Here is a 19874-nt window from a genome sequence, read left to right on the forward strand (position 1 = left end):
CCATTTGATGAAACTCTCTTATAAAGCTCCATCAAATACTTTGCCATGAGTTAAACCCATGTTTCAAATACTTGGGTGCAGCTTCGTATAAAAACTAACAAATCTATCATTTATCTCATGTCTCGTCTCCGTTGTTTGGATTATTTAAGTATCTAGCAAGTATAACGTTACGACGGTATATCCGTATATATATAAAGTTCCATCATTTTAGCACATAGAAAATAACGATGAATACAAAAACAAAATATAAAGTTATAAGTAAAATAGAAGTTATGATTTAACTAAATGAATTCTCTAAGACATTGGCTAAGAGAGTTAAAATATATGTTTTTTTACTCTTTGGTATTAATTTTTTTTTAAAAATAAATTTTATATTTATGGATGCAATGTTAAATACATTGTGATCAATGGTAATAACACGAAAACTCATATTTAACTTCATGTAAAGTTGGTAGTTAAAAGTCATTAAATAATTTGATATATTTGATTAAATTGTCATCTAACGACTCTCAAATCTCAACTATCAACTTCATATGAAGTTATGAAGTTAACTGTACTTGAATTTTTTATAATAATAGTGATATACCATTCTAATTAGGGTAAAAATCTCAATAATTAAGAGTTTTCCATTGATAGGAAAAGTTAGTCACGAGTGACCACCCTCCATATCCTAATAAGTAGCATGCATTGTGTGTATTCATATGCATTATTATTATTGCATAAGGAACCATCCATGGCTAGATTCTCTTGCACCAAAATTATTATTATTCTCTTCTATGTTCTTCTTATATCATGTACTACACTCCAAAATACCAAAACCAAAGTGAAGGCTTTTCCACTTCACACCAATGGAAGGTGGATAGTGGATGAAGAAGAAGGAGGGAAGAGGGTGAAGCTTGCATGTCTTAGTTGGATGGCCCATGGGCTTGCTGTAGTGGCTGAGGGCCTAAGCAAGCAACCACTTGATTCCATTACAAAGAGGATAAGGCCCATGGGCTTTAACTGTATTAGGCTCACTTGGCCTCTTGAATTAGTCATCAATGAGTCTCTTGCTTCTCTCACTGTTAAAGAATCATTTAACAGGCTTGGGCTTTTTGATGATATTAATGGTATTCAAGCCCACAACCCCTCTATCTTAGACCTTCCCCTCATCAATGCTTTTCAGGTCATTTTTTATGATAAACCTTCTCAATCTACGGCATGTTTAGTTTTTTTTTTTTTTTCTGTTTTTATTTTTAATATTTTGTGTTTTATGTGAAATTAATAGTGAAAATAAGAAATAGAAACGAAGTGAAATTTTATTAATTTTATTATTTTTAAAAATTTATCTTGAAAATAAAAATAAAAATAGAAACCAATGTTTTATTTTCATAAAGTTCCATAATCTTTTTACTCTAAAAGCAAAAGGATTTATGTTGGCAAATTCAGATGTTTCTTACTTTTTAGTAAGTGTAGGTATTCATGTGAAGTATTTAAAAAGCATTTATTTATTAGAGGAAATAAACGTTTCCATTTTTTCATGCATGTTATCAATAATTCAATACTTAGGCCCTTTAAAAATAGTTTATTAAAACTAATTTTCTAAAGACAGATTTGTAAAATTTGTGATTGCCATGTTTGGTAAATAAAAATAAAAGTGATTTTCAACTACAAAAGTTGTGTCTAGTAAAATTGTTATATATTTAACATGACTTTAGTAGACATAATATAACCGTAATAAATAGTATTAATAAATATGCTATTCATTAATATATAAAATTCTATTAGATTTTTTAATTTTAAAAAGTATAAATTAATTTTAGAAAATATCTTTATAGAACTATAGTAGATGATTTCAAAACCATCTATATTTTCTCAAAATTAAAAGTAGAGTCACATAATTTTTTTTAATCTGTCAAGCAAAAAATAAGATATTTATTACTTTTCAAAAGGATAAACACTTTCTTAAAAAATTTGCCATGTTTGGTAAATAAAAATAAATTAAAAGTGATTTTCAACTACAAAAGTTGTGATTAGTAAAATTGTTATATATTTAACAAGACTTTAGTAGACATAATATAACCGTAATAAATAGTAATAATAAATATACATATTCAATAATATATAAAATTACATTGGATTTTTTAAAAAGTATAAATTAATTTTAGAAAATATATTTATAGAACTATAGATGATTTCAAAACCATCTATATTTTCTCAAAATTAAAAGTATAGTCACATAATTATTTTTAATCTGCCAAGCAAAAAATAAGATATTTATTACTTTTCAAAAGGATAAACCCTTTTTTAAAAAATTTTCCACTTTAATCCTAATGTTGGTTTCTAGTCTCTAAAAATAAATTGGCCACTCCTCATTATTTTATTTTATTTTATTCACTAGTAATATTTTTTTCTAAATAATTTCTCTCTCTTTTTTTGTGTATATTTACTAATTTACCTCAGGCAGTGGTGAAAAGCCTAGGAGACAACAATGTGATGGTGATTTTGGACAACCACTGTACGAAACCATCAATGTGTTGTTCTGAAACAGACCAAAATGGGTTCTTTGGAGACAAGTATTTTGATCCACATGTTTGGATCAAAGGCCTTACCAAAATGGCCACCATGTTTAATGGAGTCACTAATGTTGTGGCTATGAGCTTAAGAAATGAGCCAAGAGGTCCCAGATCCAACCTCAAAGATTGGTACAGGTAACTAGGTTTCCAATCTACCCTATCTACTTCTGATGATTGCATTAAATACTATTTCTCTCTAAGAGATAAAAAATTTAGGAAAATTTTTAAATATACTTAAAACACTAGTATTTCAGTAATTTTAATTAATATATTATATATTTTTTATAATTAAAATAACGATTAAAATTACTAGAACAATAGTATTATTCTAGATATATAAATTTTTCCAAAATTTTATTTGGTTATTAAGACAAAAACAAAAAATACTATACTTTTATTTTCAATCTAAAAAAAGAATATTCTCTGTATTTTCTAAAAGTAGCAATAAAAAAATACTTTTTTTTTTATCTCTATATGTTTGTCTCTTTGTATTTGTATTCTTATCTCAAAAATAGAATTTAAAGCATATACTTAAAATTCTAAATCTTATGCATACTTAATTTCATAGTAAAAAATAGTAGTTAACTTTATTATTAAAAAAGTTATTATTTTTTTTTCTCTCAATAATTGAAACATAAAACGATTTCAAAACATATTTTACTTTAAAGAACGACAAACAAGCTTTTATAAGTTGATTTTTTTAACCAAGAAGCCATTATAATTAACATTTTTTTATAAAAATCATAATTTATAAATTTTATACCCAAAATTAATTTTGTTCAAAAAAAAAAAACTAACCTACCCTTAACTAACATTTGAGCTTCCTGGTTATCATCATTATATTTTATCTTAACTGCATTCTTAATGCAATTGTTGGCCGTCAAAAAATAAAACTATAAAGTATTAAATGGCTTTTAAATAATTAATCTTGATAAGCTGATATTCTTATTAGTATAAACTATAAAGAGTTTTACATGACAATCCAAATAAATTCGTACGTTTAAATACTTTTAAGTAATAGATTTAAAAATTAATATTTTTTATTTATGATATAACAATATAATACACTATTAGATGTATGTATAAAATTAAATTCCTTATATATTTCAGTATATAGAAATTAAATTCTTTAAATAATAACACATTAATATTGCTAGGTACATGGCTGAAGGAGCAGAAGCCGTTCATGGTGCAAATCCAAATGTTCTAGTAATTGTTTCTGGCCTAGTTTGGGATCAAGACTTATCATTTCTTAAGAATCAACCATTGAAACTCTCCTTCAATGGAAAACTAGTATTTGAGGTACACCAATATAGCTATGGGAAAGGCCCAGGTTGGCAAATTGAGAATCCAAACAAAATGTGTGCAAAGATCTTAGGAGAGGCAATGAGGAACTCTAGCTTTTTACTGGAACAAGGTCGACCAGTGATGTTGAGTGAGTTCGGCGTGAACATGAAAGGCACAAACTTGGGTGATAATAGGTTTTTGAATTGCTATTTGGGTATGTTGGCTGAACTTGACATGGATTGGGCTTTGTGGACACTTGTTGGCAGTTATTACATTAGAAATGGAGATTTTATAGTTGGAGCTGAAGAGGTTTATGGTGTTCTTAATGAGGATTGGATTAGGGTTAGGAATGCAAGTATATTGCACAAGATCTCAGCTGTTCAACTTCCTTTTAGAGGTAAAATATTATTTGTTCATACATTCATAATTTAATGTATTTATTAATTATACCAAAGTTTTCTAAAAATATCATAGTTATTAGAACTGAAATCGTAATTAATTCGGTCATATAATTGAGTTACTAGATCATTGGTTCAACCGGTAGATCACTAATTTATCCAATTAATTACCGTCACTGAGAGATTGAGAAATATAAAGATACAAACATAAAAAAAAATTGCCATTGGACAAAATTCATGCAATTTTTTTCATAAAAAAAATAAAAACACTAAAAAAACTTTTTATTTTATGTTATCTTAATATCATATTTTTTGTATTTTAACTTTTAAAAAATAATTAAATAGAAACTTCCCATTTTATAAATTTTGGTCACCCTAACTATATTCCTATTGACATGCAGGGCCAGGATTGTCATCAAAAGCTAAGCAACACAAAGTGATTTTTCATCCGTTGACCGGTCTATGTGTTTTGACAAAGTCAACAGTTGACCCATTAAGATTGGGACCTTGTTCTAATTCTGATCATTGGCAATACAAACCACAAGAGAAAAAGCTATCAATAGAAGGTACCCTTTTGTGTTTGAAAGCATATGGAGAAGGGAAGGCACCAAAACTTGGAAGAGAATGTTCAAGTCCCAATTCAACATGGAAAATGGTGTCTGATTCTAAGATGCACCTCTCATCTAGAGTCAACAAAAATGGTTCCAGTGTTAGGGTTTGTTTGGATGTAGACACTACTAATAACATCATTGTTACCAATACTTGTAAGTGCTTAACCACACATAAGTCATGTGATGCTGAAAGTCAATGGTTTAAGCTTGTTGATAGTGTGGGAGGAGGAGTTTAAACTAAATAAATGATGTATGCTCCATTATTCTACTAAATAAATTTGGAAAATTTTAGACCATACCATAGTAAATTAGTAATTCTCTTAAATTAACACATAAAATTTGAGTGAGTTGCCCTAATCTGTAATACACTTGTGTAATTCACTATTCATTCATGAGTACTAAATAATTTTATTAACTTGGTTACTTCAAAGTTTAGTGCAATAATACTCTATATTCTTCTAATTGACAAAATGAGAATGATTTTTTTTATGAAAGATGTTTGATTATATTATAGTGTATTATATATATTGTTTAAAGTTTAACATATTATAAATAAAACAAGCATATCGAATTCAATTTCATATTATGAAGTATGGATACTGACACGAATATACGATATGATATGATACGAAATATATGGATATACAAATTTAAAATTTGTATAAGATACAAAAATACGGTATATATATAAAATATAAAATATTTTTTAGATATATTATAATGATATTTTAGTGTGTGATGGTATTTAAGTGTGTTTATGTGTGGTGAAGAGTTTTTTATTTTTAATTAAGGTATGGTTAGACACGAAAGACATACATGTTGGACAAATATCGATAAGTGGTGTCCAAAACGTATCCTACATGTAGACACAGCAAGTAAAAAAAATGTAAGACACACGTGTCAGACGAGTATTCGATCATATTCGAAATGTGTCTTACATGCAGACACGACAAATCAGATCCGTACTTTGTAGCTTTCATATTATCCTACTATTATTTGTTTTAGAATCGATTACCAACTTGTTCATTATGTTGTCACAAGAGTCATAAATCCTAATTCTTAAATTCAAGACTCTGTTAAAATGTTAGTTGGTTAATTATTTTGTGATTGATTCCAAGAACGAGCATCCTATCAAGCTACACTATAAGGAGCGTAGCTCTGAATAGCAGTGCAACCAAGAGAGCAGAGAGTTCTGGAGGTGACCTTTATGAAAGAGTAGGGATGTATGAACTATGATTGAAATCTTAAAATGTTAGTTGGTTAGTTATTTTAATGTAATGAATTTTTAATGTAGTAACGATGAATATTATGTAAATTTTTTTTACAAAATTCTAAAAATCAAATTCGTTATTGAATTAATAGAATTAAAAATTTAAAAATTTAATTGAAAATAAATTAGGTATAACAAAATAATATATTTATAAATAATATATATTTTAGATTTTTTTTAATGTTTTATTATTTTAAAAATATTAACTGTTAAAAATGATATCACTCAGTTAAAAATTCTTTGACCGATGTATTGTTAATTAATTTTTTTTATTTAAATCAGACCAATCTAATAATTGATTCAAAATTAACAGAGTTAAACTGACCGATTGAATTTGATTCTCATGATTTCTGGTATTGAAGTTGCGTAATTTTTAATTCCTAGGTGGAGGTGGGGACCACTTAATTAATATAGGATTTTGATTTCTAATTTTGACCCAACAAGATGTGGCTGTGTTTCTTCCATTCTAGGGGTAATTGATTAGTGCCGCTAATATGTGACCACTTAAAATGTACTTATTTCACATATTTGCGACCCAACTCATTACTCATCCTATTATGTAATAAATCCGTATATCATTTAATTGAAAAATACTGTATGTAAATCAAAATGTGAGTTCTACTTTGATTAACTTTTATAATTTATAATTTTATCTTTTATTTAAAATTCTTTTACCTTTTTATTTTTTAATAAAAAATACCAATACATTTTAGGAATGGCTAGAATGTTACTATTTCACTTATCTATGCCAAAATATTTTTAGAATTTTGCAGTAAAACATGCTGTGCATATTATTAACATATTGCCAAATCAATTTCTCAATAAAAAATTATCTTTTGAACTTCTTTTCAATTACATTTTTTATCTGTCCAATTTAAAATTTTTTTGGTGTCTTGTCTATGTCTCAACTTTTATAAATGGAAGAATTAAATTGGATTCAAGAGCATAATAATATACTTTTCTTAGATTAAAAAAATGAACAAAAAGATTCATATTTATTGATCTAAAAATTAAAAGAATTTTTACATCTAGAGATATTATTTTTTATAAAAATCATTTTTTATATTTTGCAGGTAATTTTGAGGCTAAAAATTTTATATATGAATAATTTTAATGTGAAATACAAAAATATTTGATCATTTTAGTATTCTACACAGTTGTGGTAGTAGCACAAAACGTCATTGACATTTTGTAATAAAAAATATTATTTTAATTATTAAAACACAAAACGTCACTGACGTTTTGTTAAAAAATTATTATTTTAATTGAAGAAACACAAAACGTTGCTGACGTTTTGTAAATAACCATAGTTGTGTTTAACACACAGTTTAGTTCATGATGAAAGATTTTCCCTCTAGTAATACAATATTAAAAAGAAAAAATTCTAATTTTGATCTATACAAGCACTGAAAATTCACAACAAATATCAACTACCCAATATTGTAATTTTGATCCATTTACCTATTTTGGCTAATTTTTTTGTATATTAAAAAAATTTTAGTGTAATACTCAATTATTAAATTTATGATATTTTTTTAAAATTGTAAGAGCAAGATAATATATCCTTTTGTATTATATATTTTAATTAAAATATACAATACAAGAAGAAGGAGAGCATATTGCCAATACAAAGAGACATATTGTCCTGCTTCCACAATTTTAAAAAACACCATAAAATATAATGATTAAATATTATACCAAAATTATATCAATATATAAAAAAATAAACGATGATTTTCACTATACTCACTCATTTGTTTCCAATTTACATCAATCACACATATCGAATGAGTCCATATTTCACTTGCACATCATCAAAATTTTCAAATACCATCAAATTCAAATTCTGAAGAATTTGTTTAACTCATCATTAATGAACCAACTCATTCTGTAAATGCTGCTGAAGAATCTCAAAATCTTGTATCACATATATTAAATCCAAACCTTCAACCAATTGAACTCAGAAAATCAACAAAAATTAAAAGATTATCATTATAAAACAACAGTTTTTAATTTCTAGTTCCATTAATCTTTTTTGTAGGTATCTAATTTTACAACAAATTTCTTATGATGCACTCAGTCCAAAATAATAAGATGTTAGTGCAGTTAAAAATGTGAATTAAAGAAAAAAAATTGAAAAAGATGAAAATTATGATTGATTCATCTAGGTTTTTGCATTACATACCAGGGTAGGGGGCAATGATTCCCTAACTTGATAATTTTTATACAAAAATTTATTTATTTTACAGTTTAGCCTTTCTAATTTTATGTCTTTTCTCTCTTCCCAAGTTATTTATTGCATGTTGGCTCCTTCTATAAAAAAAATTTTAGCTCCACCCTTGATTACACAAGAGTAGCACTTCTCTAACAATTCAATAGACTGACTGCACTAATGTCTATTCGGGAAATTTTAAAAGTAATTTGTTTAAATTTTTAATTTATAAAAAGTAGTAGTATTAATGTTTAGTGTAATTTTAAAAATTAAATTAAAAATTTTTAAAAAACTATTTAGAAATTTATAAAAAAGTTAAAAAAAATGACTTCTTTCATAATAGTACTACTTTTTATCACATTTCTATAAAATAAGCATTTTTAGAACTAAAATCTTAAACATAAAATAACTTATTTATAAACTATTTTTAATATAATTATTTAATATTTAACCTATTTTTTTAAAAAAAGCTTAATTAAACTATTTATCTAAACTGGACCTAATTTTTTATATTGAACTACCAACTAACTAACCTAATCTGCCTAACTAACTTTGTTAACTAACAATTCTAATTAACTAAGACTAAAAGTAACAATTAACTAACTAATAAGTTCAGCTCTCTAAATCCATTAACATAGGCTACAACACTAATCACTTCATTGTTAACAAAAAAAAAACATAAAAAAAACTTGAAAATTTTCAATGGCCTAAAAAAGAGAGGGTTAAATCTAGAGCCGTTTTTTTTTTTAAACTTTAGTTTCAAGAACAAATTCTGCTTTGTCTACAAAGATGATTATGTAGGAAGTAATTTATTTTTGTCTCATAACGAACGAACTAGAAATAGAACAAAGAAGAAAAAAAATATACATTCATATATCTTGGTTCAACCACATTGTATAATGTGGTTTATATTCAGTCAATCAGTCTCAACCATAACCATAGTAGAATTTTCATTACCTTTTTAAATATTTACATTCACCAATTTTTTAGGATTTTTTCTAATCCTATTTGGGACAAACCAAATTTCTAACCAAGATTGATTTGACTAGGTTCACTCTCAACACTAAATGCTTACCCAACTTAGTAAGGGATACCTCTCAAGTATAAGAAATAAAAGAGATAGAAATAATCTTTTAGCTTTTCTCCAAACTAACTCTTTTTGTCTTTTCTTTCAATGAGTTTTTTTTTTTTAAAATTCTCACATTTATGCCTTTTTTCATTGATTGAAACAAAGAAAGATAAAACTGAAGAAAATAGAAGATTCGATAAAGAACCATAAAGGAAAAGAATAAAACAGCTTGAAAGCTATAAGCATAACCCGATTTTAAAACTCTCCAATGTTGCCTTCATCTTGGCGGAATGCTCCCTTTGGTATAGGTGCATTGCTTCTAAAACTTCATACTTGAGTGATGAGAGTAATGGGTAGGTTCAGATTTATGATGGGTTCTCTCTCCTTACTTCAATTTTTAACCGTTTACTCTTTTATATAAGAATAAAGCTTCTAAAATTTGAACTTGGTAGAATACATTTGACTTTGTTCTTCTTCCCAAAAATCAAAACAGAAATATAGAGAAGTGATGGGATAGCAGCAAAATTACATGGCTGGTGGAGTTGGCTAGCTGCTTCTCTTCCTTTTTTTTTTTTACTTCAAAGATTTAAACTATTAATTCATTTTTTAGCTCTAAGTTTCAATTGTGACCTTTTACAGCAAAAATAACAACCTATATTTTCTTCTTCTTACCCAAAAATATATACTAAAAAGATGGTAACTCATTTTCTTTAATTTTCTTCTGCATCAAATCAGATTTGATTTTATTTTTTGGCTCTTAACTTTTGACTTTTTTTCTCTTTTTCCCTTTTAATGCATAAGTGTGGTGATCCATCATTTTTACTTTGCTTGAAAACATCTGAACTTACCATTTGATTTGTAAAATATCTTTTCATCTTTAATTTGTGAGTAATCACATAGGTTTTGGCTTAGAAAAGAAAAGAAAGTGTTTGGGTACAGTAGTTACGAGCTAATGAAGAGAAGAGTGTGTTGCTAAGAGAATTTTGGGTAGTTTATTTTTCTGTACAATAACCAAACAAATTACACACACTATTAAGCTTTTAGCCCAAACCATTAATATTTATCATCATCAAATAAATGTTATTGTTCTTCTCAAACTCAACAAAACCTTTGCCCCGATAGGTCAATCTGCGTCAAAACTCACGGGCTTGCGCGAATTTTTTTTTTAATTTAGCGAATTTCAAATTTTAATCCAACCTACTCTTTTTGATAGGTTTAATAGGTTAGTCCACCCCATTTTGTCACGTCTAAATATATGATTGATTTTTTTCTATTCTTGTCTAATTTAGTTAATGCAACTAATATTTGACTACTTAACCGACATATCACTTAATTGAAAAATACTATATGTATTAAATTTATAGTTTATAATTTTATCTTTTATTTAAAGATGAAAAAGATGAAAAAAATTCAAAATTTTATATTTTTCAGATGAGTAATAAAAAATTATATTAGTGAATAAATTTATTGATGGTTAAAAATAAAAAAAGATACAGCTGATTTTTGAAGATAAAAGAGAAAAAAAACCATATAAGAGACAATTAAACAGCTATAATTTTGTATATGTGAAGCATAATTTTTGTTACTTCTTATCTTAGTAGTTAATTAATTTCAAAATTATTATTATTATTGATGATAAACTATCCTCATATTTCTTTTATATAATAGATAAATAATAAGAAAAAAAAAAGACAAAATCCCTACTTGCTATTTAGATATTTTTTAAAAAAAAATTCAAACCGTATAATACCATTTCATGACACTTTTATTTAAGGCTATTTTTTTTGGACATGATAAAAATTTTAGTGTAATACTCAATTATTAAATTTTATAATTTTTAAAAAATTTTGGGGTGGAACAATATGTCCCGCCATATTATATACCATATAATCCAATAATTTTATCAATATCTAAAAAACTAAACGTTCATTTAATGCTTAATTGCTTATGACTACATTTCTCTTGTACATTGAATTTTTTTAGCCGAAAATTTCGGAGAAGAATTTGACTTTCTAGCATTTTAACACATATCACTATATTCATATTATTATTCTTAATTGTTGTGGTTTATTCATATTATTGCTGTTCTTATTCTTATTGATATTGTTATTATGAGCAGGAAAAAACACCAAAGGATGAAAGGAAGGATGCAGAAGAGACAAAAATGAAACAGAAAAAAATCAAAGCACACAACTTATTGGGAATACGATGTGGTAGTTGAAGTTGTGTAAATTTCAAACCACCAAAACCACAGAATCGCTATCAGAATTTAATTTTAATGATGAAAAAAAAAATCTTCCCTTTCTGGCACCATCTCAAGCACTTATATATATTTGATAAACTATGATCCATATTATTCATTTATTATTATTATTATAGGGATTTTGTATTGCTCTTGAGGCTCAAAGAAAAAATTCCCAGAAGAGAAATCTAAAAGAGAATATAATAATGAAGTCAACGAATCCTGAACCTGAAAAATCATCATCACCATCATCATCATCAAAGGCAGAAACATTAGATTCGGTGAAAGAAAAAGAAGAATCAACAACAACAGCTCAAAATGGTGGTTCATTATTGAAGGATAGCAGTGATGCTGAGGTCACAAAAATCACTCTCATGAGAGCTTTTGTTGAAAGCAAGGATCCGGCTTCTAAGGTACCAAATTATAGTTTCCAACATCATCATAGTACTTTTGTTTTTCCTAATAATGTTGGATCTGTTTTTACCATATTGATGTTAATTGATGGGGATATCAAACCCATTTGGATGAAGAAATTTTCATGGGACATTTTCTTTTTTAACAATTTGTGGCATATAATTTGGATCAATAGATATATATGTTATGATTTGTGAATCGTTGACCTTGATTTTTATGCCTTTTTGGATGATTATTAAGCATAATTGAAGAATACCCATTTTTTGTTATGGGAAAAAGTTTATAACTTTGATGATTTGAATGCAAATTGTGCTTGTTTTTGATGATGGGTCATGGGGTGGCATAGGATGTAGATGATTTAACACTTAGAAGGTTCTTGAGGGCACGTGACTTGGATGTGGAGAAAGCTTCTTACATGTTCCTTAAGTACCTGAAATGGAAACTCTCTTTTGTGCCAAATGGAGTGTCTCCATCAGAGATTCCTGAGGAGCTTGCACACAGGAAATTGTTCTCTCAAGGCTTTGATAAACAGGGTAGACCTATAGTTCTTGCATTTGCTGCCAAACATTATCAAGGAAGTGATGGTGGTGATGGCTTCAAAAGTATGTTACTCATTTCTCACTTTTATTTCCTAAATTAGTATTACCTTAATTAATTGTCCACGTGTTGGATACTAAAAGGTGAAACACAAAATTCAGAGGAAGATGTTTAGAGGGGTTTTGTAAGTTTAAATGTTGACACGTATTATGTAGTTTCAACTAGTCGTGTTTATCATTAGGGGCAGAGTTAGCATAAATTTTGGAAAGGGGCCAAAATTAGCATAACTCTAGACATCTTGGTCGGAATTTTTACCAAACGACAATTAATTAAAAAAATGGTTGACAAATTTCAATGCTTCTATACCTTTTTTATTAACTCTTCAGCAAGATCTCAGTTCAGATGAATATTGTAGTTAGAAACATGAAAATCAATATACTAGGATATGATAGACCAGACCAACTCTGCTCAAGTTAGATTAGTTTATTCTAGTGGAATTTAGATTTTACTATAGATAAAAGAAAGAAGAGAAAACATGCAATTTAATAATTTAACATTGATTCATCTGAAATTTTCCTCTCTAAACTTTTTAAAATGTATAATTTGACTTCTTAAAAGTCATTAAAAAGTGCAAAATCTATATATTTTCTGCTAATTTTTTCCCATAAATTTATCTCCCTTAATGTATTATAAGAATAAATTTCAATAAAAACTTAGCAGAAACTTTTCCTTGGCAACATTTTAAAAGTTAAAACATAAAAAATTGCACTAAATCACATTTTCTCCAAGAAAGAAATATATGAAGTCTTTGTAATAAAAAAAAAGAGTATTCTAAGGTAAGACTTAACTGTGCATTAAATCTTAATTTAATTTAAGATAAAAACTCATGTGCAGTCAACTTTATGTGAATTTGATAGCTGAGAGCTATTGACTAAATTTTCATCTAACGACTCTCAATTATCAATTTCACGTGAAGTTGACTGCACCTGAATTTCCATCTTGATTTAAATTGCAACATTTTCCTAAATTTGAGGATAGATAGACTCTTGCTTTCTTTTTATAACTTCGTAGAAAATTCACTTTTGAGAAGGTTGTCCCCTCATTTTTTCCCCTTCTTTTATGTGTTTCTGTATAACAGGGTTCGTAGCATTTACCATTGATAAGCTATGTTCAAGGTAATTACCCCTTTCTCTTATAAAATTTTGCTTATAGAAATGAAAAGCAAGAACCTTAAATTGTAATAAGAATATTTTAATTTTGATGAATCAGGATGCCAGCGGGGCAAGAAAAGTTTTGTGCTATAGCAGATATTAAGGGTTGGGGATATGCAAACAGTGACATTCGTGGCTACCTTAATGCTCTAACCATTTTGCAGGTGTGCCCTACTTCTATCTTCCATTCTTCTTAGCTTATTATGAATTGCTTACCAATAATTTTAATTTGTTGAAGTAATTGCAGGTAGTTAGTGTCCGTTACATTTCTGTTTTTGGTGCTGTTCAACTTGCTAAGTAGTTAGTTGATTACTTTGAACATTGTAAATGGAAAATAAAAAATATTACCAAGCGCGGTTGATTTTTTGTATATACGTAGCATGATTGATATAATTACACTGGTTCAATAGAATCTATGATAGAAACTTAGAAGACTAATTAAAATATCAATAACATTAATAATAGAAAAAAGTAACAAATAAACTTTTGACAATTTATATTTCGAATAGATTAATCTTTAAAGAAAAAAAATATCAATAAAGTCTTTTAAGATAATAAATGTGGATAAATTAGTTTAAATTAAGACTTTTTATCATAATCATAGAAAATTAATTTAAAGGTAATATGTTCGCATCTACTATTCTAAAAGATTTTATTGGTATTTTAAAAAAAAAATAATTTGTCCAAAGTATAAGTTTTCAGGATTTATTTGTCATTCAACTCTTAATTGCTAAGTGATAAAGTGCATTTGACTTGGAAGACACAACTATTTAACACTTTGAATACAAAAATGATGAAATAAAAGGAAACAAAATTGTTTTTTGGATGCAGGATTACAACCCAGAAAGAATGGGGAAGCTCTTCATTTTGCATGCACCTTATGTGTTTATGAAAGTGTGGCAAATTATTTATCCTTTTATTGACAACAACACCAAAAAGAAGGTAACAACACACACTTCATGTTGTTAATTAAGTTGAGATATTAATATTAATATATAAATATTTTGAAATTTTGCATTTACTATTGTGCAGATAGTATTTGTGGACAACAAAAAGATAACACGAACATTGCTAGAAGAAATAGATGAGAGCCAGCTTCCAGAGATTTATGGTGGTAAATTGCCATTAGTCCCAATCGAAAATTGCTGATTAATTAAATAATCACACATTCACAATTCAATTAATGACAACATAGAATTTTCTAATTAAAAATTATTATTAAGTTCTAAGAAAAATGCACTTTGCGTATTAATTTATATATATATATATTGTTCAATTAGTACATCTCGTGCTATGTACAACAGATTGAAGCTATATAGATAGTCAAGACTATATTGGTATATTCAATTAATTTTTATTTATTTATTATTTATTTATGTTATAACTCAAATAGTATAGTTTCTCCATACTCAATTAAAAAAATCTTTGGAATAAAAGTTGAATTATTAAGATCAAGCATTTAGTCCAATTCATGGATTCAAAAACATATATATAATATAGTTCTACACTCAAACAGGGTTTCTTTTTTCCATTTCCTAACCTTATAATATCTATTAATTTTTGGATAAATAACAAGAACATAACAAAGCTCATTTAAGGAAAAAAAAAACTAAAAAAAAAACTATGGTGTGTGTGAGATTATGTGTGTATTCACTAGCACTATTTTTTTTGTCAAATGCCCAGTTTTTTATTGGGCTCGAAGTTTGGGCTTAATTTAAAAATTATGGCATAACCGCATCATAAGTGTAAAGTGTAGTACACTTGGGCTTATTGTTCATCCTTAATTGAATCTTGAATCATGAAATACGGACTTTGCTGAATTATCATGTCAACGTATGTATCAGATATATTTTAAAGACGATATTCATCAATATTTGTCCAATATAGTATCTGTTGTATCCAACTATATCTTATTAAAAAATAAAAAATTATACTCTGAACATATTTAAATACCGTCACATATTAGCATATACAGTCTTATTCTTAACATGTATTTTTGAAATAAATTTAAAAATAGTATATATTATTATTTATTAAAATAAAAAATATTTTAAATATTTTATATAATTAAAATAATACATTAAAAATAATTTAAAAATTAATTTATATTTTAATATCAATAAAATAATAAAATATTATCATAATTTATCTAAAAATTATTTTATATTTTATATATATACGTGTCCCATATCTTATAAAATTTTAAATTTGTGTGTCGGTCCCATGTTCGTGTCATTGTTCATACATCACTGCTCTATAGTCTATAGTCTACACACAGTGGCACCAAAAAGAGGGAAAAAAAAGAAATCCTACGGTGACAAAAACAAATCTCAAAGGTTCGAACCTCATTTTTTACATACAGCTTATTGACTAGTGACATATCCTTAAATGGAGTTCAGAATAAAAATTATCCTTTTTAGTAAAAAACAAAAGGTTATAAAAAAAACTATACAATACAAGTGTTCTTTATAAATTTAGTAAAAATGGTTATTTTTCACTCTTATACTCTCTTCGAAAACTTTCACCCTTTTAGAAACATCCAACAAATCTTGGACTTGGAGTTAAAAACTTAAAACCCTCCAATTTTGAGAGTCAAAGTATAGCCAATGAGGCTCCTCCTCGTGTCAAATTCAAACACACTCTACCACTCTATACAATAAGGGCAAATCATAAAACATTGTGTGTGTTTAGATCAATACATAATAGTTATGAATTGAAAATTATATTGTTAACACATTAATATTATTGGAAAATTTTCCCGATTATATTATTTTTCATAAAAGAAACGAAGGTATTCACTGTAAAGAAAAATATAATTGCGGATGTTCAGACTAATATATAAGATTGAAATATTAAAATAGATATAACCACATCGAAACATGTAAATAAGATTGATTAATTAGAGTGTAAATAGTTATAAAATATATATAAATTTATTCCTAAGTATTCTAATACTTCCACATCTGTGAGAAAACAAAAAACAAAAAATGGGCGTTAAAAATAAACACCAATAAAAAAATCAAAGATATGAATAAAATCATGAAAAATGTAAAAAGTATACTTTACATTATCAAATTATAATATTAAAAAAACTGTATTTACATAAAAATATTGAACACATTCTCACTCCTGACTTTATTTTTTTAATATAATTATTAAAAAATAAAAATATAATTAGATATTAAAATCAAGAAACATATATGTTAGAGTGGATAAATCTATATTTGAAAGGATAAAAAAATAATTCCTTCACATCTTTTCATAACCATAACTTTAACAAATCACTATTCACTTTTTATTACCTATTCAACAAATAATAAGTGTTCTTTTTGTCTTTTTTAAAAAGATATTTATTAATGAATAGTTGTCTTTTTTACAGTGAATTTATTATTTTCTTTTAAAAAATTATTACGATCTTTTTTTAGATGAATAGACGAGATAATAAGAATTAGTTATTTATTTAAATAAGTAAAATTGTGTTTTAACTGTCGTGTTCGATTTCTATGAAGCCAGGTAACTGTTTAATATAAATAATATTAACTAATTAAACTTTAATTTTATTTTTTTAGTCTAACTAAGTGATGAGTCAAAATATGAACAACTTTAAATTAATTTACAACACAAATAAAATTTAGGGCTATGCATGTCTCATGTTCAGAATACATATTAATGTGCAATGTGATAGCATATATAGCTAGGTAGTAATATATAGTAATTCAAGTACTACAAAATGAAGGCTTTATTTAATTTGTGAAATGTAGATGGATATGATATTATGAGGGAACACGTTATTCAAGATTTTGTTATGAATATTGTAAGAAGCTAAAGAGGTGTAGGGTTGTAATGGGGACCGAGTGCATTGGCATTGCATTGATGGATCATGATTCGTTACTGTTAAGTGTGTTAAAAGAGAATCAGATCAAATCTCACTGAGGTTTTTAAAGTTAAAGGCCTTTTCAGATTGCAGGGTTTCCTGTCCTCAGACAACAAACAACGTCAATACAGTAATTTCATTTAGTTTAATCAACCATCATGATTTGCAAAATAAATATGTTATTCGTATATTAAAATAAATTATTAAAATTAGTTACTAATATATTTATATAAATATACATAATTAATTTATTTTAAATATATATTTATATTTTAATATATATTTTATATTAATAATTAAATTTTATAATTAATTTTAATATATATATAATATAATTATTTTTAAAATTTTAATATATTTTTAGTATAAAATAATTTTATATTTGTATTTAATTATTAATATTACATTAATAAAAATAAATTTTTATATTAATACGTGAATAATAATTTTAAAAAATAAATATAATTAAATAATTATATATATTATTTTATACTGTTAATATATTAAAATTAAACTCTTAAATATATTTGATCTATAAATTATAACTCGATCCACATATGTCTATAGGCGAGAAACCTAGCAATTAAGTAAAACGTGCTTATTCAAGCACACACAGACACTAATATAACAGACTTATTTTGTTAAACCTCATATAAGGTTCAAAAGTGGTTACTAAAATATTAGGTAAAAAATTAAAATCATAATTAAAAAAAAATACATTATTCACTCTAAATATTCATTATTCATCTGATATTCTTTTTTATTTGAATATCGGAATAGTAATTTTATAAGTATCCACAATTATCTATTTTCTTAAAACTGACGTATATTGTATCTACTCTAAATGAAGACAAATTTATACGTAAACAAAATAAATTATATATCACCGTAAAAGTTATCACACAAGAATAATATTCAATAAGCTAATGAGTAATAACTCAAATGATATAGTCTTTCATATTCAATTAAGAGGTTGTGGGTTCGAATCTTTTATCTTTGATTAAAAAAAAAGAATAATATTCAATATCATTTTATTATGCAATTTAAAAATTATATTTAACGACTTAACATCAATAATATTAAAAAAATAAAAATATTAATTAAAATATTCTAAATTTGTTTTAGTCAACATTTATTTATTACAAAATGCATTGAAATAAAAAATGATAATTTTTTGCTAATATTTTTTAATTATTTCTCCTGTAATTTTATTTGTTGAAAATGTTAAATTTATTCGATTGAAATAAAATTATGATGTTTTGAAGACAAAATTAAATAATTTAAACACTATCAACCGAATAATATTTCATCTTACTATTTTTTTTTTGTGTGTCTAATTTTTTATTTTTAAAGTGCCCACTTTTAATTTACATATTAAATTTTTTATTGTTTCTAATATATTATAATATTTGAATCTAAATGATTAAAAAATAATAAAAATATTTATTATTTTATGTAATTTCACATTTATTACCTTGCAAACATTTAATAAAAAAGTAATAATTAATTAAAAAAGTAAAAAAGAAAAAGAAAGAAAAGACACATAGAGATACAGTGATGCAGGGAAAGTACAATTGTTCCAGTTGGGCTTTAAAGGCTCCCTTTCAAAAAGGCTGAATTGTATGTACTTGTTCTTGGAAGAAGCCACTGCACTACTCTTCAGTCTTCCCCACTTCAACACCTCATACATAGAGAGAGAAAGACAACAGACTCTTCAATCTTCATTACTCATCTCATCAATCACTCTCTCTCTCTCTCTCTCTCTTTATTCCCAATGCAGTCATTGCACAACTTGAATTTTAAGTATGTGGAAACTTTCCTTCTTATCTTAGACACACAATTTATCATTCTATGAATGTATGATGAACTTTTTGTTTTTCACATTGGAGTGGAAATGGTGTTTTATTGATACGTGGATGGCTGAACTGTTATTTTTTAAATGAGAAATAATTTAATTAAAAAAATAGAAATTGAATCGTTGGTTTATTAGAGATATAAAAATTAGATCGTTTAATTTGTGTTAAAAAAAATTAAAAAATTTAATGTATAAAAATTAAACTCTTTGATTTATATATTTTTTATAATTTTAAAAATATAAAAAATTACAATATCAGAATATATCATTATTTTTATTTTTATACCCTAAAAAAAATTAATGTATGGGTATGAAGTACTGGAAATTAAATGAGTGTTG

General features: G+C 26.0%; 2 protein-coding genes across 2 annotated transcripts; both read left to right on the plus strand.

The window, feature by feature from the left end:
* The first annotated feature begins 733 nt into the window (after nt 1–733).
* LOC130946185 (glycosyl hydrolase 5 family protein-like) lies at nt 734–5087 on the plus strand. Its single transcript, XM_057874859.1, has 4 exons — nt 734–1165; nt 2443–2690; nt 3713–4239; nt 4642–5087. Exons 1-4 carry the CDS (start codon nt 734–736, stop codon nt 5085–5087), a joined length of 1653 nt encoding a protein of 550 aa, XP_057730842.1.
* Nucleotides 5088–11487: 6400 nt separating this feature from the next.
* Nucleotides 11488–15190, plus strand: LOC130943708 (uncharacterized). Its single transcript, XM_057871710.1, has 6 exons — nt 11488–12057; nt 12405–12660; nt 13734–13770; nt 13865–13970; nt 14638–14748; nt 14839–15190. The coding sequence occupies exons 1-6, from the start codon at nt 11851–11853 to the stop codon at nt 14953–14955; spliced, it is 834 nt and encodes a 277-aa protein (XP_057727693.1). The 5' UTR covers nt 11488–11850; the 3' UTR covers nt 14956–15190.
* The last annotated feature ends 4684 nt before the right edge of the window (nt 15191–19874 follow it).

The sequence above is a fragment of the Arachis stenosperma genome, chromosome 8 (genome assembly GCF_014773155.1).
Source record: "Arachis stenosperma cultivar V10309 chromosome 8, arast.V10309.gnm1.PFL2, whole genome shotgun sequence".
NCBI classification, from domain to species: domain Eukaryota; kingdom Viridiplantae; phylum Streptophyta; class Magnoliopsida; order Fabales; family Fabaceae; genus Arachis; species Arachis stenosperma.

Bases quoted from the DNA above. Each gene is read 5' to 3' on its own strand.
- LOC130946185 (XM_057874859.1), top strand. From the start codon at position 734: ATGGCTAGATTCTCTTGCACCAAAATTATTATTATTCTCTTCTATGTT. The intron at 1,166-2,442 runs GTCATTTTTTAT...AATTTACCTCAG, and splicing joins CCCTCATCAATGCTTTTCAG to GCAGTGGTGAAAAGCCTAGG. The intron at 2,691-3,712 runs GTAACTAGGTTT...TAATATTGCTAG, and splicing joins AACCTCAAAGATTGGTACAG to GTACATGGCTGAAGGAGCAG.
- LOC130943708 (XM_057871710.1), top strand. From the start codon at position 11,851: ATGAAGTCAACGAATCCTGAACCTGAAAAATCATCATCACCATCATCA. The intron at 12,058-12,404 runs GTACCAAATTAT...GGGGTGGCATAG, and splicing joins GCAAGGATCCGGCTTCTAAG to GATGTAGATGATTTAACACT. The intron at 12,661-13,733 runs GTATGTTACTCA...TCTGTATAACAG, and splicing joins TGGTGGTGATGGCTTCAAAA to GGTTCGTAGCATTTACCATT.